At 40.7% G+C, this 25,165-nt stretch overlaps 2 protein-coding genes across 2 annotated transcripts in view; one reads left to right on the top strand and one right to left on the bottom strand.

The window, feature by feature from the left end:
* The window catches only part of LOC117265316 (E3 ubiquitin-protein ligase RNF19A-like), a 32,163-nt gene extending 23,658 nt beyond the window's left edge, over positions 1 to 8,505 (top strand). Inside the window, exons 5-10 of the mRNA XM_033639741.2 lie at positions 378 to 540; positions 2,772 to 2,886; positions 3,235 to 3,396; positions 4,405 to 4,618; positions 4,724 to 4,867; positions 5,621 to 8,505. Coding sequence (XP_033495632.1) covers positions 378 to 540; positions 2,772 to 2,886; positions 3,235 to 3,396; positions 4,405 to 4,618; positions 4,724 to 4,867; positions 5,621 to 6,419 — 1,597 coding nt within the window. The 3' untranslated portion in view covers positions 6,420 to 8,505. The remainder of the gene's footprint in view (positions 1 to 377; positions 541 to 2,771; positions 2,887 to 3,234; positions 3,397 to 4,404; positions 4,619 to 4,723; positions 4,868 to 5,620) is intronic.
* A 50-nt stretch (positions 8,506 to 8,555) lies between these two features.
* Positions 8,556 to 24,920, bottom strand: LOC117265317 (sperm-associated antigen 1-like). The gene is made up of 18 exons (XM_033639742.2): positions 24,775 to 24,920; positions 24,429 to 24,588; positions 24,194 to 24,316; positions 24,033 to 24,103; positions 23,723 to 23,835; positions 23,506 to 23,611; positions 23,174 to 23,304; positions 22,833 to 22,939; positions 22,240 to 22,369; positions 19,639 to 20,088; positions 17,411 to 17,510; positions 16,751 to 16,903; positions 15,792 to 15,949; positions 13,857 to 13,998; positions 12,846 to 12,972; positions 12,462 to 12,626; positions 10,400 to 10,723; positions 8,556 to 10,211 (listed from the first exon to the last, which is right to left on the bottom strand). The coding sequence occupies exons 1-18, from the start codon at positions 24,918 to 24,920 to the stop codon at positions 10,083 to 10,085; spliced, it is 2,835 nt and encodes a 944-aa protein (XP_033495633.2). The 3' UTR covers positions 8,556 to 10,082.
* Between the last annotated feature and the right edge of the window lie 245 nt (positions 24,921 to 25,165).

Here is a 25,165-nt window from a genome sequence, read left to right as displayed (position 1 = left end):
CTGTTGTGAAATTTGTGTGGGACACTTTTATTGGTGGCAGCCCACAACTTGTAGTCAAGTTGCTCCAGCATTGGTTTGGTGGGTTGATGGATGTTTTGTTGCCTGTGTAGTGGCTTAGATTGGGAACCTGTCCAGCAATTTTGGTTGCTCTACCTCTTAAAGTGTCTGACCTGTCAGGCCAAATTGAAAGAAAGTGTTTTTGGAACAGCCACAAATCTAGCCGGCACACTTCAGAGCTTTCTTCACAGGGAGAAACTTTTTCTCTCAGTTGTGTAACAAGGGATGGAAAAAGCAGAAGACCTATTAACAGTATCAGCTGTTTAAATGTTGTTACTGTTATTATTTTTTTCTTAATCTTTCCCCTCTACCTCACTCAGTCCATCAGGCTGTACTTTTTGGGGGAAGAAGCCATGGAGCAGGAAGAAAAAGATTCTTTGGCAACTGGGAACACTTGTTGGTGCCCCTGTCGGCATTGCACTCATCGCCGGCATAGCTATCCCCGCCATGATTATTGGCATCCCTGTGTACGTGGGAAGGAAGGTAAGACTCTGGAGACACATTCATGCACAGTAGTCTGGAAGACATTCAAGTTTTCCTCTTGTAGTTTTCACTTCTTGGATGAGACAGAACATTGACTCATTTGGGTCTGTCACTGTTTAGATTTACTGTTCAAACATGTGATTGCAGTGCGCTGTTTGGATTATCATAAAGGTTTCACTCTGACTGTTACATTTAGATACATCGGTTTTAATATTTGCTCTGCTTTCCCACAAAGCGTAATTCTACTCTAAAGCACTGTAAACACAGTCAGTGTTACATAACTATGCATATCACAGTTAGTCAGTGGTAGAAGTAATCACACTGCATCAATCAGTAACTTAACTAGTTAGACTGTAAAACTAGCACACATACTGTGATGTATTTTTCTCAGGACCTTAACTTATCTGAAGCCAGCTGAGGTCGTTTGTCAGTAACCCGCCCTGTTTTTTTTGTGTGTCTGTGTTTGTATGCTTGTGCTGTGTCATATCACTCATCAGTCTGTTCAGTAAGAATTTCTCATTACAATAAAAAGAAAGTATTCAGACTCTGCAGAAATCCCCTCCTAAGCCTGCCAAGAAGGCAGAGCCAACAAACTTTTTCTTCCCCGACAAAACCAGACCACATTCAGCAGCGATCACATGACACGTGAAACATCTGAGCATGAATCACCTGCATTCCACACGCACTGGATGAATGTAGCTGTTCAGTCTTGATTTTAAATCTGTATCTTGGTAAATCACCACACCAAGGCCATGGCCATTTAATTGGACCATGGTCACGTGTCATAACAGCTGTACTTTGTCACTGTTTACTTACAAAGCAGGAATTTTGTGATAACAGCAACCAGCAGTCTTTGGGGGAAGTAAGTGTGAATGCATATTTACAGTTTCTGTTCTGTGCTTTTTTTTGGGTTTGGGACAGCAAATAAATTTGTCAATCAAATCAATTATATATATATTTTTCACTTAAATCTTTAATGGCAATAGTTTTTTAACCTTAATTTAAACTTAAAAACTGTAAATACAGTCAATTTTTTCCCATCAGTCATGCGGTCTTTTTTATGGGGTCGTTTGTAGCTCTATTCCAGTGTTGCTGTTTTCAGTCTTGTGTAATTTCATTCTTTATTTCCAAGTGTGCTTCTTGTAGTCTCATAATATGCGCCAGTTTTTGCAGACTTAGCAATTACTTACTCCTTTACATGCTTTAATCTATTCTCAAAATCTAGCCAGCTGTGATATAGTGGCTGGTTACTACTGACACTGCAGGGTCTCACTGTAGGCCACATCCACAATAATACAGTTCATTGTAAACTGTTCTATAACATAAACCATCTCAGTACACACAAGCGTTTTAGCATGGTTTCAGGCTTAATCTTTGTCCATGATAACACACCTGAAAATGCAAATCACATGACCATTCATGTAACCTGGGTATGCTCGTGCCGATGTACACAGGAAGCAGACTGTCTAAGTTTTGTTGCTTAGTTACAGAAAATGTAACAGAGATGGTGTAAAGTAAGACCACATATTGCTTTGCTTCGACTGTATAAGGTGTGTAAGGTGGTCAAGGTGGCAGAAAACAGATTGGGATTTGTTGCAAAGCAAATATGGAGACATATCAGAGCGGTACTGGGAACATTATCCATTGCAGAAGAAAACCATGGTTATAGGAAAGGAGTAACATCAACCACACAAGAAGGATAAAATCTCCAAAAGTATCTAGGCTCAGCTGTTGTTTTGGCTTGACATGTCGTGACTGATAAGACCCAATCAGTAAGCAACTGAGTGTCTGTGTCATTTTTTCCAAAAGTCTCTGTTTCCACCTGTCCAGACTAAAATCCAACCCTGGGGTTTTGAAACTAAAATGGGGTCAGCAGCATTTTCAAAGGAAAATGTATTAGTGTGGATGTAGCATGTAGACTGAAGAGTTTGTTTCCTACTCTGGCTTGGTTGCTACCATGTGCAAAGGTATTTATGTTATGAGAGCGACCTGCAATAGACCCTTTATTTGTTTTTCGGCTATGATTGCACACTAACATCACATCAGTTGTTACACAAGATTAACATGTAATGAAGCCACACTTGGTCCAGCATTCTTCTCATGTTGTGTTTCAAAGGCCACAACACATGAGTCAGTTCTCAGCTGGTTTAGATACTAGTTATGAAAAGTTAGACTTCTCAGTCTCCTCTGTCTGATTGTGTGAGTCTCATTGCTTCCCTTTTCTCTGTCAGATTCATAACCGCTATGAAGGCAAAGATATCTCCAACCACAAGAGGAACCTGGTGATCGCTGGTGGAGTAACTCTCTCTGTCATTGTGTCTCCAGTGGTGGCTGCAGTCACTGTCGGTCAGTCTGTTTCCCAACATTTCCTACCTCCTTCCTCTCTCTCTGTGTCTCTGCTTCTGCTCCTGCTCTCTGCACATCTGAGGCTCTTTATTGACATATCCTTGTTTGACTTTGCTAGCTTAAGGAATTTCTTTTGTTTAATCTTAGAGTTCATATCATGCAAAAGTTTGTTTTCGAAGCCAATTAGATTTTTTTTATGAGCTGTTACATAAAGATGGAAAAGCTGACGGATATTTAGACTGTTTTGATTTGCGTGCGTCAGCAACAGCGGCCTCCGTTGTTTTTCTTCAGTGCCTTGGTCTAACGTGTCCCTGGTGTCTCTGTTTCTCTCTTTTTTTCACCCCCCAGGCATTGGAGTTCCCATCATGCTGGCTTATGTCTATGGTGTGGTGCCCATCTCGCTGTGCCGTAGCGGAGGTTGTGGCGTCTCAGCTGGGAATGGCAAAGGAGTTCGCATAGAGTTTGACGACGAGAATGACATGAATGTTGGCAGTGGGGCAGCTGCCACCGGTAAGCCCCCCCCTCAACATAACCCCCACCCTCCACACTGACACCCAAAAGTGACTTTGTGTGTTTATGCCCAAGTCAGCAAACAACAGAATTTGCCTTTTGCTGACACGTACACGACTGAGTCCCTGTTTGAAAATGAAATCTGCTGCTGGTTCCACAGATGTGGAGTGCTTTTCCGCTCTTCTTCTTGTACAGAAAAAGGTCGTCTTTGTGCCTCTTTTGTGAGGGTAAAGGCACATGGTGTCTTAGAAAAATTTTCCCTGAAACTTTGAAATTTTTAGACACAGCAAGTGATGGATGGGCTGATTCTTTTCACAGTATTGGCTCCTTTGAGTTGATACATATAAATGAAATGTGTTGAACCGTGTAAACACCGAAGTTTTGATACTTTTTGCAAAATATGGTGGTAGTTCCTCCATGATGCTCTTTTATAGTACATGCATGTTTGACAGCTGGTGCTGCCCACGCCACAAACTTCTCTTCAATGCATCACCAGTCAGTCTGTACACATTATTAAAGATAAAATCTTCATTTTAATGCATTGAGTCAGCAGCCTATTTGTATGTAGGTAGGCTACGTAAACATAACACAATGTTACAGAAACCAACTGACCAACTATGTGTGGTTCTTTGCGGGCTAATTAGTAGACATCCCAGTTACCTCCACAGCCTCGTGTTGCATTCATTCAGTGTTCGAATTAGCTGAAAAATTAATTCTGGCTCATATTTCATGGCTCACCTGATCCCAGTCTTTTGCTTTTCATTATCAACGCTACGTTTAAACGCTCTGAGCAATAAAGTAGAAACATACACAGGCAGCGTAAGGGGTATTCTGCGATCAGGTGGGCTAGTGGGAAAGGTATGGGATTCATCAGCACTCAGATATTCAATAGGCTGACCCAGTACATACTGCCTTTTTGTTCCTGATTGAGATTAGTTGAGATTGACTTATTCTGTCCGTTATTATTATATTTTTAAAAGTTATTTTATCTCTGTACCTTCTCTGTAGATACTACATCAGTGGCCGACACCAGGAACAACCCCAGTATAGGTGAAGGCAGTGTTGGGGGGCTGACGGGCAGCCTGAGTGCCAGTGGCAGCCACATGGACCGTCTGGGGGCCATCAGGGACAACCTGAGTGAGACAGCATCCACCATGGCCCTGGCTGGAGCCAGCATCACCGGCAGCCTCTCTGGCAGCGCCATGGTTAATTACCTAAACAGGTACTGGCACAGCAACACATGCCATGGAATTTAAGTGTTGGAGAAACTTTGAATTTTAAGTTCCTTTCCTGCATTGTCTTAATCTCTCGTCTGACATGCTCTCAGGCTGGAGGTGCAGGCCGATGTGCAGAAGGAGCGCTGCAGCCTGAGCGGCGAGTCTGGCACCGTCAGCCTGGGCACAATCAGCGACAACGCTAGCACCAAAGCAATGGCTGGATCCATTCTTAACGCCTACATGCCCCTTGACAGGTGAACATCATTTACTTTTTATTTGAATGATGGTGTGTAAGGGAACAGACTGTTCATTGGTAGCATCTGTGTGGGCTCTGTGTAGCTGGTGTCCTCCTAAAATCTGTAATATGAAACAGATTGCAGTGAAATATCCAGTGAATGCACACCAGGGATCACATGATGTAAACACTAAGTGAATATCACTGCTCACACCAGCACTGAAGCGATCAAGGCTGTTGATGTACTGTGTTATTTAGCAGAAGAAAAGCATTAGATTATTTAGATTTTAAATCATTTAAAGATGAAATATTCATTGAGCATGTGGCTTCTCTTTATTGATGATGAGAATCCAGTATTTATAAAAGAAGCATTTAGTATTTCATGATTTTACAATGGCTTGTCACACTTAATGATGCCTCTTAAGCTAAGTGCAGACTACACGACTTTCAAAGTCATCAGATTGCTGTACTGTTCACACTACATCACTTGCTGTCCTGTAATTTAGAGTCTTGAAGGTGTCATGGTTTTCACACTACATGACTGAACGCTGAGCCAATGCCAGTTTGCCTGTCGGCTAGTGGAAAGTCAGGGTTAAAGGCATGTAGTTTGAATCAGGCATTTGGAGTTTCAGATTCATTTTTGAAAAAGCCTTTTTAGACTCATTACTTAACCACGCTATACAAATATCCACAAACAGAATATATAGTATTTTCCTTATGAAAGAAAAACAAGCCTTTTTGTCTCATGCTCCCTCTTTCTCCTGTGTTCCAGGGATGGGAACAGTATGGAGGTCCAGGTTGACATTGAATCCAAACCCGGCAAACTACGGCACCACAGCGGCAGCAGCAGTGTAGACGATGGCAGCCAAGTTGGCCGTTGCGGCTGGACCTGCCCCTCCAATGGCTGCACTTCTTCAGAAGGCAGAGGAACCTCCACTAAGTGGGCCAAAGAGGCCTCCTGCTCCTCCTCCTCCAGCTCAGGGGGCAAAAAGAGCAAAGGCAAGCTGCGCAAGAAAGGCGGCGGAGGCACCAAGATCAACGAGACACGGGAGGACATGGACGCTCAGCTGCTGGAGCAGCGCAGCACCAACTCCTCAGAGTTCGACTCTCCCTCGCTGAGCGGCAGCCTGCCCTCTGTGGCCGACTCCCACTCCAGCCACTTCTCTGAGTTCAGCTGCTCTGACCTGGAAAGCATGAAGACGTCCTGTAGCCATGGCTCCGGCGGGGGCGACTACCACACACGCTTCGCCACAGTCAGCCCCTTACCAGAGGTGGAGAATGACCGCCTGGAGACATGCCCCGCTTCTTCATCCTCCTCACAGGGACAAGGAGCTGTGATCACTCCCCACTCCCCTACCTCCACCTCGTCCTCCCTCGGCCACGGCGCAGAGCTCTCCCCTCTCTGCTTCATCACAGAGGAGAATGTCAACCTGGTGTGCCCTGCTGAGCTGGACTCTCACAGTAACACCAGAGAGCTGCTAAAAGAAACCAACAACAACCACCACCAACCACAGCACCCAACCCAAACCCAGCAGCAGCCCAAGAACTCCTGTATACAGACTGACATATAAAAAAATCTCAATACCTTAAGTGCTGCACAGACGCTCTTTTTAGTTAACATCTTTTCCTCCACTAAACTAACAGTCACAGCTTACGGTTTAACCTGCATTTCTGTTATTCCCTTGTAAAGGGAACATGTTATTTTGGGATTTATGTCCTTCATAAAAAGCAACCCTGAGTAAAACAGATGTGTGTGTCCACTGACTGCCAGAGGGCTTGATGTAAGTAATAAGGGGTTTCCAAAGTGCAGCCATGTGAGAAATGTTAAGGTTGTGAATGCTGGTGTTTCTCCCTGTGTGACCCGCAGACTGCTGACACTTTTTTTTGACAGTTCACTCGTTCACCACTTGTAACAGAGACAGCCCACTGATTCGGTCGCTGTCTTATTGATCTGTGTAGGTTAAAATAAAACCACTGTGCCGGTTTTGCTAGTTTTTGATTTTGGCTCTACAATGCGGATGCAACACCATGCAGGAATCTTAATGTTACAGCTTTCCAGAAGTGAACTCAAACAGGGACCAGGCAATGTGATTCACTATTTCCTCTTTTTATTTTCCCCCAAATGTATTAGTAACAGAGGAACCTTGGTGTTCTTGTCTGTATTTATTATTAGACGTCTTTTATTGTTCTGCCCTGGATGTTTGTTTGAAATGAACCCTCTAATGTAAAATTAAAAGGCCTGGGCTCAACATCCTGCATCGTTTTAGCACTAAAATCAACTTGTAACACACAACTGAGATTATCTTTAGATGGATGGACACATAGCTGTAGTCCCACTGTGGGAGATGTTATTTGACAGCTCTTTTGCAGCTTGGTAACCACAGCGTTTCAAGCTGTAGCTGAAACCCTCAGTGTGTTTATTTAGTGCCAAAATGACTTTGGAAGCCCAGGCCTGGTTAAGGTCTGTGGAAAGCTTGTGATGATATGTATGTGGGTAAGGGTTTGATTTGAGAAAAGGTCTCTGGAAGGCCACAGTTTTTGGAGATAATGCTGAAAGTCATTATATTAACATTAACCAATGGGTTGGTCAATTCTGTGAAATTGTATAAAGAAAATGTTTTGTCCTGTTCAAAGGTGATTTATTCAGGCAGATGGTCTCGCCTCACTGAGTAAGAGAGAGCTTTGATATCTTTCTTTGTTAACTCATGGTGCCTTCAAGAAGCTGTTTGTGTTCTCTGTTTGTCTCTCTCTCTCCACTGTGTCTTCAAGACTCCACACGACGACTCATTATAGGTTGCAGAATGTCTGTCTGTGTAGGAGGGATGCTCATTCACATACAGAACATGGTAGACATGGTAAATGAAGACTTCTCAATTGCCTACCAAAGACAGCACTCAGGCTCTTGTTAAATCTTATACCTTTGGCTTGTCACCCGTAGACACAGTATAGTGCATCCTTTTTACACCACGGGGATGAATGAAGACAAGACCCAGGATTATACAGACATACAGACTGCTGTTTTGTACATGCTTCACAAATGCTACGCAAATAACTGTGGCCGCAGAACGGTCCAAGGCACCTGCACTGTTACCTGTATTTCTTCTTACATTGATGTTCTGCAATGCACACAGGTTAAAGGGGATACATAGGTCGGTTCTGGGGTACCTTCCCTATTGATTTGTCCTGTGATTCCTGTCTGTGTTGCCAATCGGTGCTGCTGAGCAGACTTGAAGTCAAATTTCTGTTTTCAACACTTTATTTCAGAGTGTTTGCTAAAAGCCTGTCTTTACCGCTCAGTGGTCAGCTTTATTGAGGCCACTGAGTCGGCTCAGGTGAACCTCTACCAGGTAGGTAAATGCATCTTGAATGGTATTTTGACCCAGGTCTGTTACTGAATGAACACTGAGTTTGGTTTGGCGGATAAGGCTACATGCTGCAGTCCTCCCCGCATTAAAAAAAATGTTTTGTTCTTCCTCCCCGGTTCGGTTTTTCATTCTTCACCAAAACTCCAGTTTCTTGATCCTAATTTGAAACACTAGTGCCAGATATAATTTGTAATTTGTGCAGGATGGCATAAGGTATTTGTATATTTGTTTGGTAATTTGCTTTACTATATGCGTGTAAATGCATATCAGAAAAATAAAAAAAAAATATATGAAATGTTGTCCCGTCCTGTTTTTAAGGAAATGTAAGCACTGTAAATAGTCAGGGTGTTACATTTTTATTTTTATTTAACTATTTCATTTCATCTTAGCACAGAGAAAACATTTTATCCAGTTTATTGAATAGCCCTGAATAGCCCTCTGTAAATACTGTACATATATTTTTTTTCATCTCTACTAAAATATGTTAAAACTGTGGAACATGGGAAATTATTGCCTCTTGCCCCCCACCTTGTCACTTTGAGATAAATTTGGTACATTCATGAAAACAAAGAATGGTTTGGATTCAGGCAATCTTTAATTTTGGATGACTGGAATGTTCAATAATAATCATAAATACTTAACATTGACAGACTGTCTTTAAATTAGCAAATAAATGACACATTTTAACAACATTTTACGTGCATGTAGCTAAGTGAATATATGTACTATTCATGATGCATAAATCCAAACCATTTAACATTTAGATAAAAGCTACTGAGTGACATAAATATACTTTAGGAGTATCTGCACACTCACCAAAATGTAAGTCCACCCCTAGTCTGAAATCTAAGGCACACATCTCATAAAGATGCTGCTTTTCTCTTTCGTGTGCACACACCTGCACGGCTGAACTGCTATGAAGATGAATGTGCAGATGTGCATTGGCTGTCAGGCTAATTTGGTAAACAAATAAGTTGAATGACTTTATATCATTTCCTATGGAAAAGAGGCAATCACCAGCCTTTGAGAGTGATTTGACATTAGAACCCAGATTAGATAACTGCATAGCTGAATAAACAGAAAAGAGCATCTGAGTCATGTAAGGTTACAAATTTTATCTTCTCCTACAACAGTGAATATCAGTTGAACTGATACTGCTATCATACTGAACAGAACAGCAATAAGATATCATGCAGGTCTGTTCCTCACACAGAGGTTATAGAGTACAAATGGGCATAATATAACTGTTTATCTTACGGTTTTGACCCGCAGCAACAAACATCTTTATTAATGCAGTAGGAAATGACCCCGCTTGTTCCTTGGCTGGGTAATATTCAGCATGCACTGAATATAATTCGTTATCTTAGCTGGTGTCTGACAGAAGCTCGTTTATTAAATGACTGATATCAAAAGACAGACAGGTTTCAAGGACTGGAAAAACAAAGCTCAGTTCTGGGAACATGAGCCTGTCCTGAGCATAACTCACCTGCCTGTAAGGGAAACACTCTCTGTAGCCTTACATAACATCGCACATTGGACCCTAGTTATTCATACACCAAAGTGAAAGGTCCATAGTATCCCTCTGTCTGCCCACTGTACAATGCAAGTGGTGGTACAAAAGTAAATGTGCATAGCAAAACGTTCTGGAGAGAAAAATATATTCCTTATACTGTCACTCAATCATACAGTGATCAGATCATTTACAGCACAGAGCAGGAGAGTGAATGTGACTCAGTTCCATTGTGTTGCTCTGAGGCACATTCTGTAGCTTCCTGCCTTTGTGTACTCAGTTCTTGTGCAGTGTTTTGCATAGATCCAAGAGTCGTAGTGGCGCAGCAGCTCATGCAGCAGGGAGCAGGGGCAGGAGGGTCAGATGTATTTGTTGGCCAGATTCTGAACATCGTTCTTAGTGAACTCTGTGCTCTGAACAGCAGACAGATGCTCAAACAGCTGAGTCATGTGACGGCGCTCGTCCTTCTCCAGCAGCATCAATACAACCTGCAAAGACAGACAGCATATCATTTATCACTAAAGCCTCAGCTGCTGGGGCTGAGGTGGACAGATTTATCATAAAAAAATAATTATTTATTAGATGTAGTAGTTTACCAAATTAAATGTGTGATCTGTAAGGAGATATGTAACTTACAAATAACCCCTCCATGAATGCTATAGTAACCGTAGCTTACCGAGAACCTGTCTGCTGTGTGCAAATGGTTGAGGTGACGGTAGACCAGGTTTGGGTCTTTTTCCAGAAGGTGGGAGTCCAGTGCCTGCATTAGGAAGCTGATGGTGTTTCCATCCAGCTGGGTGCTCAGGAGCTGGGGAAGCATCTCCGGGGTTGTCGAGGCCAGCAGATCTGCGCAGGCCGCCGTGTTTCCACTGCTGCAAGCTGCGTTCAGAGCCTGGCCGAACTCGTAGGCGTTGGTTGGCTGGAGGTTGATGGTGATGTCCTCTCCCCTGTGACTGCTCTCTGAGTAAGAAAAGCCTGTCATTTCCTCGTCACCATCAACCTGAGGGAAAAAAGTTAACGTAAGTGACAAAAGTGGATTTACAGAGAAAAGATACAGGAGAGGATTTGTAAACCTTAGCAATGCTTAACTCGTGTTTATTAGAACTTCTTAGAAATCACCTCCTTTTGAATAAATGATTAAGTCTTGGTAAAGTGATCCAGTCTGAGAGGTATTGGTTTTTAATGTCAAGTACTTAATGAAAAAATCAAAGGTACATGACTGTGTATATAAAAAAAATTCTACAACTATAGCTACAACTCCCCAAAAGCATTATGGTCCAAAACACACATTCATCAGACACAGAGCTACATTATCTTCCACTGAAGTTATTTTATTTTTGGCCAACTGACAAAGGAAAATAATGAGCACTTTAGTTTGCTAGTTGTTTGATTTTCTTTACCAGTCATTTGACCTGGGGCGTGTGCCATTATGTGCTTGGCAGATACACACCACACAAAATGGCTTGTCTGTGCTTGTTTAATGTAAAATGCCTACAGTTTTCATGAGTGGCTGTTGAGAACAGTGAGATTTAGTCTTTGTGAGGCTGTAAATCCAAAACTTTGATCTTTACATGTCTAAAATCTGTAGTGTTGGTTGTTAATTTTCAGCGGGTCCAGCTCTATGAATGACCCTTTCACAATACAGTCCGTCCTTTATTTCAGTGTTAAAGGAATACTTCACCCCCTCTAATGACCATTTACATCACCTACTAACCTAGTGTTACATGACATTTGTAAAGAAAAGTGTTTTTCTCACATGCCTCCGGTGAATGAAGAATCCAAAAACTGAGAAAGTTCTTGATGAATTTAAGTCATAGGGGTCTGCCTTTACAACAGCAAAACTATTTCAGAACATTAAGAAACTCTCACACAACTCATGCAGTATAATCCAAGTCTTATTAGCCAATTGCATGATCAGTACTTCCCAAACAGACAGGCCTTTCTGTCAGGAAACTGAACGGAAAGTGAAACATATCTGTGTCCTCTTCAGAGCCAGACTCACTGTCTGTTCAGTTTCATGTTGGAAATGGCTGTCTGTTTGAGAAGTACTGAGCATATGACTGGTGAAATGAGACTTGGATTATACGCGTGAGAGTTGTAAACAGTTGTTTTGATATAGTTTTGCTGTTGTCAAATGTGGACCCTATGACTTAAATTCAAGCGGCATGTTTTCTGTTTTGGGATTCTCTGTTTACTGTGGAGACATGCAAGAAAAACAGTTTTCTTCAACAATTCAATGCAACTGCTTGATATACAAATGGTAATTTGGGGGGTGAAGTATTCCTTTAATATACTGCATATTTGATCTGATGGTTCAGATAATGTATGACATTTTTTCAATTATTTCTTGGCAGTGGATGCAAAGATAGAGTTATAACATGTAGAATCAAATTAAAGATGTTGCAGTCACATGGCTAGCAGGATGCCCCCCAAAAAGTCTCTTAGGGTCCCAAGGCTTTATGCGGCCTGCAGTTTTGACAATGGCCACTAAACCAACATCACCAAAGCTATATCCCAGGGGGCTTGATGGGCAAACTGAGCCCCCCCGATCATTATATCACCTTCCTCCCAAACACTTACACATGTAAACAACTCCAATTTAGTGACTACGAATGCCAAGGGTGATTATGCCCATTTCATAAGAATGAGTGGAAAAAGACAAAGCCACTTTCCAGGTGAGCACTGCATGGGATCTAACTTGAAGCCTGGTTGAAGTATCAATCAACACGTTTATCTACCTCAGTGATGGGGACAGTCTTTCTGGGTTTGGCTGGAGAAGCGTTTGCATTGGCCAGACTCTGTCTGAGCAACACTGTGACCTCCTCCAGCTCCTTCTCAGCCTCCTGCACGTTGGGATCCTGATGCAGTACCTCCTGCAGGTCAGAGCTGCACGCCAGGTAGTCCTAGTGGAGGGACAGACAAAACACAGCTTCATGAATGCAACCAATATATGCAAGTGACATTTTATACAGAGTTTAAATATTATAGGGAGGGTGTGAGAAATAAAACAGAAAGCTCCTTTCACACACAATTAGTGGTGAATTTAAAGATTTCCTTCGAGCTCTGGTTTTAAATGAATACATTCTCTCATTGCATTAGTCATCATGGCCAGCTCTCTTCACCTTAAGGCCTTTATTGGCCAGGGCTCGTCTGTAGAAGGCTTTCTTATTGGTTGGCTCCACTTTCAGTGCTACATCACAGTCCTGCTTGGCCTCAGCAAACCTCTCCAGCTTCAAGTAGCACAGGGCTCTGCAAACACACACACACACGCACACGTCCCTTGTGATTTTTATTTTTGTCACCAGCAGCTAATTTGATGCGTCATCAAATTGTATCATGAGTGTGTGACTCATCGACTGTGAATCAGACTTCAAATAAAGACTGAAGACATAAAAAAGATTTTTGTTTGTAAAACAGATTTTAGATATCTAAAATCTGCTTTAATTGCCTTGTTTGCTTCCTGAATGTGTTGTCAGCATTTCCAGCAGCTGTGTGGCAGCAGCAAGTGTGTTTGCTCTGGTGTGGCTGTACATTCAAGCTCTTTTCTATAGCACAGTTCAACATACACATGCAAACATGAACACACAATAGGATATTTTTCATGTCCACATCACAGTTTCCTCTGCAACACAATCAACAATCTACCTATTATTGTGAAAAAGAAAAGAGGGGGGCTCAGTTGGAGAGAGAAAATGAAGCCAGCCCTGTCGGCTGCATGCACTGTGCGTGCTGTACTTCTCTTTAGATGAAGATAATATGGATGTGGCTATAAATGGAGTTGTGATAAACAGCGCTGAAGCAGGCAGCTGTTTCCTGAGCCTCTGCCATTCAGTTCCAGCTTACCAACAATACATGCTAATTTACTATCAGTGACAGACTGACGACTGGTTGGGATTAGAGCTGAATGCACCGCCTGGCAGATGACAGCTGGGGATAATTAATCAGTCTGCTTTAATTTAGCTAAACAAATACATTGATTTTACTGCGTGTCTTCTGACATCGCTGCTTTATTAAGAAACAACCGTGAGAAGTAAAGAGCATCACAAAACAGTGAGGAACAGAAAGTGAAAGAGACCACAGCAATGTGTGTGTGCGTGTGTTTGTTCATGCTGAGGTGAGACCGAGCCTCTAACCTGTTGGTGTAGATAGCACACTCTTCTGGCTTTAGCTTAAGGCATTCAGTGTACTTTCCCAGTGCATCCTGGAATTGGCCCTTCTTCACAAAGTCATTCCCTTCTTGCTTCAAAGCTGCAAAACGGACCTCTGCTTTCCTTTCTGAAAGACAAAGTAAAGTGGTGCTTACTCATACGGAGAGCAATTCAAATCTCCTTTTTGTCAAAGTAATGAATACACATTGACACTTGCAATACATTTTAATTGACCTCCCTTTATTTCCGAAAAAATCCAACACAGGGAAATGTGCCAGTCTTCTACGCTATAAAGCTCGAAGGTTTAAACCCTTGAAATTAATGCTGTGCAAGCTAGACGTGAGGCATGAGAGTCAAGTCAGCAATCAGTCACGGTGTGGACTTAAGGGCTAATCAATCTGCTGCAAAGTGTCTTCTGGGAGAAAAAACCGTGCCAGCGGGTCTATTCTTTCATTAGAGTTTAAAAATAACAGCTGTAGCACAGCCCAGAGGATAGAAGAAACTGCACGGTCAGAGAACAGAGATGACACGTCCACTTATATAAAAATTAGGCCTTGAACATTCTCCTCCCGTCTTAGTGCAGGGTGAATGAGAAACAGGAACACGCTGAATTGTGATATAACAACTGACAGTCTTTTCTCTTCTATTTTCAGACAATTAAGACACTTTACTTGAGTAAAAGTACACACTGTAAACATACTCCATAACAGGTAAAATTCCTAAATTGAATGTGTTATCTACTATTGGTAAAAGTATGTAATTAGGTTTAGCAAAATGTCAATAGTTAAAGTACTCACTGCAGACAAAATTGTCACTGAGGATGATAAACTGTTTTATTACTGGATAACTATTTTTATACATTCATGTCTCCATATCATTCTACTCTTATAATTTAACAAGGTGGAGCATTTTTTTAAAATAATTTTTTAAAAAAGTTTTATACACTGTTGTGAAGCAGTCAAATCCACAACAACGCACCCTAAGATCCTCATTAGTTTTATGTGAAAAATGTAATTTGTAATGCTGATGTCAGGCATAAATATGAACCATAAAACTGTTTAAATTTGTTAAATTGCTTTGATGGGGAGACTGCTGCTTTTTAAAACAGTAAAACTAAACTGAAAAATAAAACTAGATGTGGAAAACTAGTCAATGGAAATAAAAATAAAAATTAGTCTTAAGAGAAAGACAACTGTCTTAGCATTGAGTAACTGTGCACTTACCAAACTTAATAAAAGAAAATAAAAATACACAGATAATGTCTTTTGTTTTAGTCTTTGTCAGTTCAGTCAACACCACAAGCATGAAAAGGCACTGGTGCACAAGTATATTGAGACTGGGATGTCTATATGACTCTTAAACAATCATCTTCACAAAGTGTTGTGTCCGATTATCATACCTATCTGAATTTCTTAAATCTTGCCCTGAAAACATCCCCCTGCTTCATAGTAATATCAAAACCACTGAAACTAATATTGAAACTAATAAAACCTGAACTAAAACAAAAAAAAGGAAAAAAAAAAAGAAACTGAAACAAACACACTCTGGAAACTAACTGGAACTAAACTGAATTGAAAACAAAACTTAACAACAAATTAAATATAAAAACTAGGGAAAAAAACTATATTGACTGTCTCAAACTGGCACCTCACAGCTAAGGGATAAATATGGGCTTCAGAAGGCACATTGCTATCTTGCCCTTAAGTCAAACTATTTATTAATCTAGATGTTGCATTAAGATCAAGTTTAAGGTTTTACACAGGAACCCTCAAAACGCTGACAGCATGTGACTTGTCGAGACTTTATAGCACAAGGAATACTCCAAAGAATATTTTTAGCCCAATTCACACCGGCAAAATTAATCCTGTGTTTTGGGGGACAGACCTCAACAGCTGTGGTTATGACTTTTTTAGGACAGACCTGCATCTCTGGCTGCCTTCTCTGCTCGAGCCTGGAGGACCTCTGCGCTGGGTGGCTCTTCTCGGCGGTGCTGCTGAGCTGACAGAGGCACCAGGGGAATCTCCGGAAGTTTCTCTCTCCAGTCTGCGCCATCCTGCTCTATGAGCAGACGAGTGATCCTGAAGCAGGACGCAGATCAGTCAGTACATGGATGTTGCACACGGAAACACATACATGGCTCACAACAATAAATGTTAAAGGTAAATGCAATTAACACCTGTGTATGGTTTAATATTTTTATGCAGAGATCTCACTGTTCAGTTTTGTAGATATATATATAGACATAAAGCTATGACACAAAGCAGCCAGGTGAGTTTCCCCATTGCATAACAAAGAGAGGACATGCACTCTGAGAGCCATAATTAGCCTCTGCCTGGAGCTGCTTCTCAACACCAGCTAAATCTGTTAGTCACTAATTAGACTTTGTGTATTTATTCATTTGATTTGTTTTAATTTAGTTTTCTGATTATATCACAGTGCAATTTCTGTCTTCTTTAAGTACAGAAAAAGATTTAAAATGTGGAAATATTCTACACTGCAGGGTGATAACATTTCCTGATATCATTCCCCTTATTTAATTTCCTTATCCAAGACACAATGATATTATGTGTCACCCGGAATTATATTTAAAAGGATAGCAAGGGTACTTTCGTCATAGACCTCTGTGTCAGTACAAGTATAAGTATTGAATTTCCCCCTTGGGGATTAATAAATTATATAAAGTAAAAGGGTAGCCACCGTCATTGGAATAGCCGCCATGGGCACTGTAATATTTTGCCAACTGCTGGCCTTGAGATGTCAGTCAGACAGTCAGACCATTCCATGTGAGTATAAAACTTATTCAGTCAGTCATGTGTGGGTTCAGACACCTCCCTGCTCTCTACAGCCACTCAGCCGAAGTGAGAGGTGAAGGCTAATACCTGTTGACGCTGTCGTGTGCTGCCTGCACACTGATGTCTATCTGCAGTACTGTCTTGTAATCCACGTAGGCCTTACGGTAGCGCTCCAGGGACTCATAAGCCATGGCCCTGCGCAGGAGAGGCTTGAGGGAGAATGACTGCAGCTCCAGGGCTCTGGTTGGTATAAATAGATGTGATGAGACAGGAGCAAAGGGTCAAGTCTGCTGCCTTTGCTATAGATGCTACTGTCTGAGAGTTCTGTCCATCTAGATTGGAAATCTATATGTGTGACAGAAAGTGGATGTGTTCTTGTGCTAAGTATACAGCACTGTATGCACTGGTGTACACGTGGATTGTTGTGTGTGTGTGTGTGTGTGTGTGTGAATAAACTGTCACACAAGCTAATTTTCCTGTTTGCCCTTAAAACTCAATCTTAAGCAGACACACCACTTTAAAGGTTTTCACGTGGGAGACTCCCTCAAGTTATCTTGAGTTTGTTTCTTGTGAAATTTCTAAAGAGATTAATGAAAATCTCTTACAACACACCCCAGTGCAAATGCCCCTCATAAAGTAAGTGACCTGCTACTGCAGTATATTAAATGATAAGTCTGTCTACAAATAAATGAAAGCATCACTTCATTTGTACACAGTGTTATCAGCTCAGATAGTAAATTCTCTCACCTCGTACAGTCCTGTATGCACTCCTGACTGTTGCCATCTTTGAGGTAGCAAGCTGCTCTGTTTGAATACAGAATACACAGATCCTCCGGACTATCAATCCCTGAATGAAAAGAGAAACACAACTCAGAAACAGCAGACATAGTTTACCGATCCTCTGGGATCTGTTATACAGAATATCTGTAAATAAAAACATTTAAATAGGCTTTAAAGAACATTTTGGCTGGTTTAAGGGTGGCTTTGAAAGTCTGTATGTGTTATAATTCATTTATAATGTTCAGAGGCTTTATTGTGTGCTGACCTGACAGAACAACTATAGAAACATGCTTGATAAGGACATGGATTTCAATTAAAGGTATATTTTCTGTTATATTGCCAATTTCTTGTCACACTCCACCTTTGGCACTGTGTACGTGCGTATTGCGATGTGAGGAATCATGTAACGACGAAATGGAGAACTTTTTTTGTCATATCACCATGAGAAGCATGACTTTCAAATCCATTTAAAACACTGACCTAAAATGTCTTTAAGACTATTTTAAGCTGCATTCACACACTTATTTATGATGCAACAAGTCTATGTATTCATGTGTTACACCAAAAGTCTCGTTTGAGTAAACTGCATATTTTTAACAGAACTTGTAACCTGAGGTATGATTCTGGACTCCACACTGAACAAATTAAACTTCCTCTTTGTTGGGACCTAAAACAGGCAGGAAGCGAACCCTCTCTTCCAATAATACACCCTAATACATCCTGCTATTCTACAGGAGCTACACTATCAGTTCCAGGGCTGACAAGTTGAAAAACACAAGGTTGATGACGACCAAGGAAAAGCTTGTCAAACCCCTTTAGGACATTTTCTCCAGTGTATTTGCTGTTCTCTCCTCTTGCCTAACAGGAATTTCACTCCGTTTTCACCATCATTATCACTGACACAAGCAATTCAGGCTTATAATGTATGTTACAGACAGAGCAACATTCCTCAGCGACGCTAAATACTTAGCATGCCACCTCATCAGATGAAATGAGATTATGGATGATGACACAGTGAGGAAGTGACGATGATGTCTCAGCAACTGCTCACACACGTGAGGTTACTGTGACAGTAGAGCATGTATAGTATGTTAGAGGTGCAAACTAGGGCATGCACATACAGAATCAAACACAATTTTAAGAACCTGTAAAAGGCAGTTTGAATGTTGTTATTACGAGTTTTGCTTTTTCTGAAAGTGTCCCTTTTTGACAGAGCACTGACCACTGCATGATTAAGTTGTTTAAAGGGTTCAAAGAATCTATCCTCATATCTGCCCCCAGCTCTATTCTGTCTGAATGACATGTAGCTCTCCCTTCATCAGTCAGATGATGGACCTTGGATAATGTAGCTGTCCAGTCACTTTCACATCCAGCAGTACAGCGAGTACATAATAGCAGTCCAGAATGACAGAGAGAGTATGCTTGATGGTGGATGAGCCTGACGGGCAGCAGTTTCCCTCGCTCCATCAATCGTTCACTTTCTCCCTCTCCGTGAGAATTATAGCTGCCGTCCCACAGATTCAATTTCACAGTGAGTGGTTAGCAGTCATGTGACCTGGACAGACCTGAGCTGAGAGGCTTAACACCAGACTGGGGCTAAAACAGAACCACTGCCTGTATATGCCACAACAGCCACATTTTGACACATCGCTGTAGGGATAAAATCACTAAATACACCTTTTAACTCCTGGATACTAAAATCTTTGTTATTGTTTCTAGGCTGTATGTACACTAATATGGAATGCGTGTTAGAGATCATTTCTTTTGTTCATGTATAATTTATATCATGGAAAATATGCTTTTTGGTGTTATATTTTGTTATATCCTGCATTGTGATAAAGCACCAAAAACTACATGGAAGCACTATCATTTTAACTGCAAGGTCATGACCTTTGATTCACACTTGCATTGGCCAGTTATAGGAAACAGTCTCAGGAATATTAATGAATAAATACCAGAAAGCAATATTCATTCACACATGGGCGAGACTGGTGATGAAACATCAGTCAGTTAAACTATGGGCCAGTTTTTTGTAACACTGTCAGTTTAGATGTTATATGTTTACTGACATGCAGGTACACAGTAAACTCCCATATCATACATCAACAAAAATCTTTCAAACTACGTGACAGATCTACCAACAACCTTAGATTATAATAACGAGAACATCAGCCATGAGGACTCGTCTACCCTACCTGAATCTGTATAGCCTTGAATGGCTTGTGAGTATTTCTCCAGTGCATCAGCAAACTGTCCATTTTTAAACAGCAGGTTCCCTTCATTCTTTAGCCGGGCCAGAGGTGGGGGCAGGGCTCCACATGGGGCATCAAGGTTGACAGTTTCCCCTGCATATCCTCCAACCGGAGTTTCTTTACCACTCTGATCGGCCGGAACTGAAGCTGTCGATCCCCTCTTGCTGGTTCCATTGGCTACCTTTTCCTTGGACTCCTGTGTGACTCTGTACTTGTCAGCGCTTCCTCCTTTGCTCTTCCAGTGTCCGTGGTGGGAGTTGTTGGACTCACTGTGAGGACCCCCGTCCCCTCTGCTGTGGGACTTTTTTTGAGCGTTACCCATGTCTCCCCTTTCGGCAGGAGCAGCTGAGCTCTCCTCCCCTCCCACAGGCTGGCTGGGTTTAACCGGACGAGCTAGAAGGGAGAGGGAGGGAGGGAGAGGCAGAGGGAAAGACAGAAGGAAGGGGGAGACACACCCACAGGAAAGAGTCAGCGGTTACATCACAGTGGGGGGAGGGTTGGACACACATGACACAGAGACACTTCAAAGAGGGAGTTCCAGGAAGCAGCCGCTCTCAACAGTGAACTATGAAAGCTCTGGGTGGGGGTAGGGCAGATAACACGCAAGCATAGTATGTCACGTTACCCAGAGGGACAAGGGGTGTTTCCTCTATGTATGGCACCAACAGACAGTGCGGTTTGTGATGAAAATGACTGCCCTAAATTCAGTGCCTCAGATGCTTTGTGTAAATGAGTGGATTAGAGGGCAAATCCTTTGCCAGGCAGCCATAGTGGGGACTAAATCAGGCACAAATATACACATATACTCCAGTATGGTGTAAAGATACAAATGACTTAACAAAATATTGGATATTTAAAGTACAGAGTATTCAGCCAGTCAGTCTAGTCGAATATCAATGCTGAGTTGTGAGTTCTGTAAAGTAGGGCAACCAATATTGGATTGTTGATGCTGACTATTGATAGCTGAGTTTATGGTTTATCAGCTTGTTTTCACATAAATACATACTGTAACAATATTTTCTAGAAGGATCCTTTAAAGCTAGTAATGACAGGGTTCCTGCAGACTTTTTAAAGTCAAATTTAAGACGTTATGACCTTTTTAAGACCTCATTAAAGAAAAATTAATACCCTTTAACACCAACAAACGGCATTAATACACGGCAGTAAACATCACGTTCACATCTCATCGGTGCTCCAGTGTGTGATGCTGTAACTCACATCGTCCCAAGTTTTTCAGTATATCAGCTAAGTCGCCTCGATGTCGTTACTTGTGACCGTGTTACGAATAATAAAGAAATAAAATCATATAACTAATCATGTAACTAGATACAGTAATAGGTAGATTTGATTAGGTATTCAGACATGTCTCTGTTAATCTAAGTTTCATCTCAAAATTTAAGACTTCTCACAAGTAAAAAATAAGACTTTTAAGACAGTTTATGCCTTAAATTTTTAAAATCAAATTTAATACTTTTAAAGACTTTTTAAGGATCTGGGGGAACCCTGTATAAAATAATCATGTAAAAGGGATGTTCAGAGTGGGACATTTAACATTTGGAAAATAAAACCTGGGAGTTCTCTGTGGTGGAAAAACTAAGTAATTACAACACTGTTTCTTAACTCTCTCAAATACATTTTTGCAATTCTGCAGTATGATTTAATTTTACTTATCGGCAGTGCTGGGGAGGTTACTTTAGAAATGTAATAAGTAACACACTACTAGTTACCCTGTTAAAAAGGTAATTATTAATGTAAGTATTTTCAATACTTCATCAAAGTAATGGATCTCATTACATTTGATTACTTTTCTAACTAAAGTTTTAAATTGAACAATTAAGCTTAAAGTCCTGAAAACACAACTTTAAACCAAGCAGTTTAAACCTCAAAACAGTACTCAACATTGATTACATTAAAACAAAACTTATTCTACATAATGAAGGATATACAATGTTATATTCTACAAGTTTTTTTTTACTTAAAAGAATATATTTGGAAGTAGCCCCTTTGCTTACTGATTGACGTGATATATCTCAACATCAACATTTCTGTGATTAGCTAAATGTGCTGATGGTGTCATCCATGCCAACATACTGGTCAGACTCCACTGTAAAGGAAATTTTAGCCATTGTACCAGCTACAGAGCTATAGATCTACTGCACTAGGTATCTGGTTGTTGGTTTTTAATATGAGATTAGTGATAATAATTGGTGAATAAGGACTTAATACTCAAAGCACTGCCTGATACAACAATGCTGCTTTAAACATAACAAATAATGCCTGCTGATTAAAATGCTGACTATCTCTTAAAATAGACAGTCTCATTAAAATCTCCATGTTCATCTTTAAGTAAATAAATAAAAATGAAATAAAATAAAACGGTCCATGATGTGTTAACTATAGCTAAGAGAACATTACATTCATTTAAATTGATCATAGACAGATTTCAGGATAGATTCAGTCACTAGCTTGTGTGTGTGTGTGTGTGATTGTAAATCAAGGATATATACATATATATTGATTAAAGAGGTGTTTAAACTATCTCACCAGTCTGTTCTGCTTTTGTCTCATCGCAATTGTTGACTTCCTCTTCTACTTCTTGGATAAGGATTTTTTTCCCTTTGCTTTGCTGCTGACATTCCTTCATCGTCTTCTTCTCAATTTCAGACAGAAGTTTCTGTGACAAAAATAATTCATTAAAACATCAGAATCTGTCAACAGTAGGAACCCACCTCAGCTCTGTTAAGTAAGTCTGCAAAGGTGTCACACCAGCCGATACCACAATTATCCATGTACCACTGAGCTCAAGTGAATGGCTTGTGTGGAAATGTAAAAGGAGCATTTTCCCATTCACCTAATGTACGTTAAAATCCATAATACATAATGAATGGACATACAAAACAATGTTCTCAAAGGTGATGGCTTAATAAAATACACTCTGAGCTCACCTTCCAACAGAACTGAAAAAGCAACACCATTCTCTGTTTACACTAATAACAGATTACACATGATTTATGAATACCTTGCAGCAACTGCAATCTTTTTTTCAAGTGCCTGATCTCAAACAAATACAGTGACACCTAGTGGACAAGTATGCTATTGGCATGTAGTCAGTATGCCTTAGTACTTGTATCACCTACAGTGGCTGCAGCATTCTGCGGCTCTTTCCTAAGCACCACCCTCAGGTCTTCAGCAGCCATTTGGAAGTTGGCCATGTGATTATAAACAGTGGCACGACGGAGCAGAGCTGAAGATGAAAAACAAATTACATATAGAATACAAATTACATACACTGAAGCTACTGTTATCTTCTGTGTTGCAAAGATGCAAATATAATATGAGAAAACATACAGAAAATTCAGGTAGGGGCTTCACAAAAGTAACTGTTGTTGAGGTAGTGGAAACATAAAAGTATGCCAACATAATGATTATTATTTTGTTTGGATGCATCGAAGCACCACTGTACAAAAAAGGAGAGCACCTTTCATATTGGCTGGCTCCAGCTCGAGCACACTCAGACAGTCTCTCATGGCATTGTGCCAGTGCTTAAGATTGATCTCTGCCTGGGCTCTGTTGTTGTATGCAACCACAGTTGGTATAATGGAAAGGCTTCTGTAATGGAAAGTCAGAAATAAAATAAACCTTTATTTATAGTGAGGTTAATAGACAAACACTTAGAGGTACAGTAAATGGAAATGGAATCTGATTTTACTGAACGAAAGAAGGCTAATTAAATGCCAGGAAACATAATATAATCCTCTTAGGAGATGTAAAATACTCTCTATAATAAATGAGTTGTGTTAAGAGCCTGACCTGGAATAGTATGCAACCGCCTCCTCATAATCATTTGCTCTGAAAGCTTCATTGCCTTTGTCCTTTTCACGATTTGCCAGAAGGAGCTTCTCCTGTTGTGTCAGCACTGGATGTATTGTAGAGGCCACACATTTTTGACACATATACACACACAATTTAAGTATGTACAATGCTTTGAACACAAAATAAATATGAGCTGCTCTACATGATACATTACATGAGGCGTCGACTGTAGTCTTGATTTGGGGGTGTCCTGTGTTTATAATGGCAGATGGCTCATTTTTGACCAAATTTCCATTGACTTTTTCACATTCTTTTTCGACATCAAACCTATAAATAGAGTGAAATATTGGGTAAAGTAGGATTTGTGCCAAATGATGCTCTAGAACAGCATCAATCGTTTAACTGTGGATCACTGTAATGAAAGAAGCTGCGTGGAGCCTTTTATCTACAGTGCCTGCAGCTGCTCTAACAGTGTGTTCTTTCTTCTGAATATAAAAGACAAATGTGGAGACAAAGTGACTCACTTGTCCCATTCTCCATAATCACGTGGGAGAGTGTGTTTTGAAGAATTCTTCTTTTCTTTTGGATCTGAAGACTGTGATAACATAAGGCTTAATTTTAGTATTTTGTTTGTATACAAGAATTTATAGGCCTATATTATGTGCACACTGGAGACGATTTGTACCTGACTAAGTGAAATGGAGCAATTGGAACCTCTTATGGGTGGCATATTTTGATTCACTAGATCATCAAACACTGACTGCAGTTTTAGTGATGTCTCAGTGTTTTTGGTTTCCTCCTGCCACATCTGCAAAAAACACAGTATTTAGTTTTAAAACATTTTCAGAGAATCCGCCATAAAAAAGAGAACAGGAAGTAAACAGGGTTGATAGAAATTGATACTGAAATGTGTAGCATGCCTTCAAGTCATCAACAATTTGGCTCCACTCATCATAAGAGAGGCTGGCTGCTGTGGTCACAGGGTTTTCCTTCCTGAGGGCTCGGCTCAGAGGGTCCAGTTTCTCCAAGTGACTCTCACAGAACTTAATTAGATGAGGATAAATGCCCTCCTCACCCGATCTTAACACAAAGTAAAACATTACTTTCTAAAGACCACATTTTTAGCAATATTTTCAGTCATGTCTATCAGACTGATCTTAACAGAAAAAAAGCTCACCAACATTAACAATATGGAGTAGAACATCCAACAACGTACAAAATCAATTCTACCTCTTCAAACCTCAAGCTCAGTTATGTGGCTTTTACCTCAGTACTCTCAAGATCATCTCCAGGTATTTGACGTCTTTGCACTTTTCAATGTAACCATAGTCCAGGTGCTCCACAGGGACCTTACCGCTGTAGTCAACGCTTGTGGACTGGTTTAGAGGAGAGAAAACTGCATCTGCGCTCATACCTGGGAGGAGTATCAGTTACTCAGTTATTGTGTCAAGCAATGTTGTAACAGCAGACTGGCTCACTAAAGTTAGCTAACCCAACATTATAACGTTAGTTAAGTTAGTAGCGTCGAGCTAGCTCTACAGGATGTAATAAAAAGTAGTTAATGTTCGTAATTGATAAATTAACGTTAAGGCGGGAAAGAATTTTCGTTTAAGGAAATTTTAGTGTTACTTTTAGATGATAAACACAATGTTAACTT

This window comes from Epinephelus lanceolatus, chromosome 10 (assembly GCF_041903045.1).
Source record: "Epinephelus lanceolatus isolate andai-2023 chromosome 10, ASM4190304v1, whole genome shotgun sequence".
NCBI lineage: Eukaryota > Metazoa > Chordata > Actinopteri > Perciformes > Serranidae > Epinephelus > Epinephelus lanceolatus.
This window is presented reverse-complemented; position numbering and strand designations above follow the sequence as displayed.

Excerpts from the sequence above, each read along its gene's own strand:
- LOC117265317 (XM_033639742.2), bottom strand. The coding sequence starts at position 24,920 with ATGAGCGCAGATGCAGTTTTCTCTCCTCTAAACCAGTCCACAAGCGTT. Across the intron at positions 24,317-24,428 it reads AAATTGTTGATGACTTGAAG|ATGTGGCAGGAGGAAACCAA; the intron begins GCATGCTACACA and ends TGTTTTTTGCAG. Across the intron at positions 22,370-22,832 it reads CGCAGAATGCTGCAGCCACT|AAACTTCTGTCTGAAATTGA; the intron begins GTAGGTGATACA and ends TTTTTGTCACAG.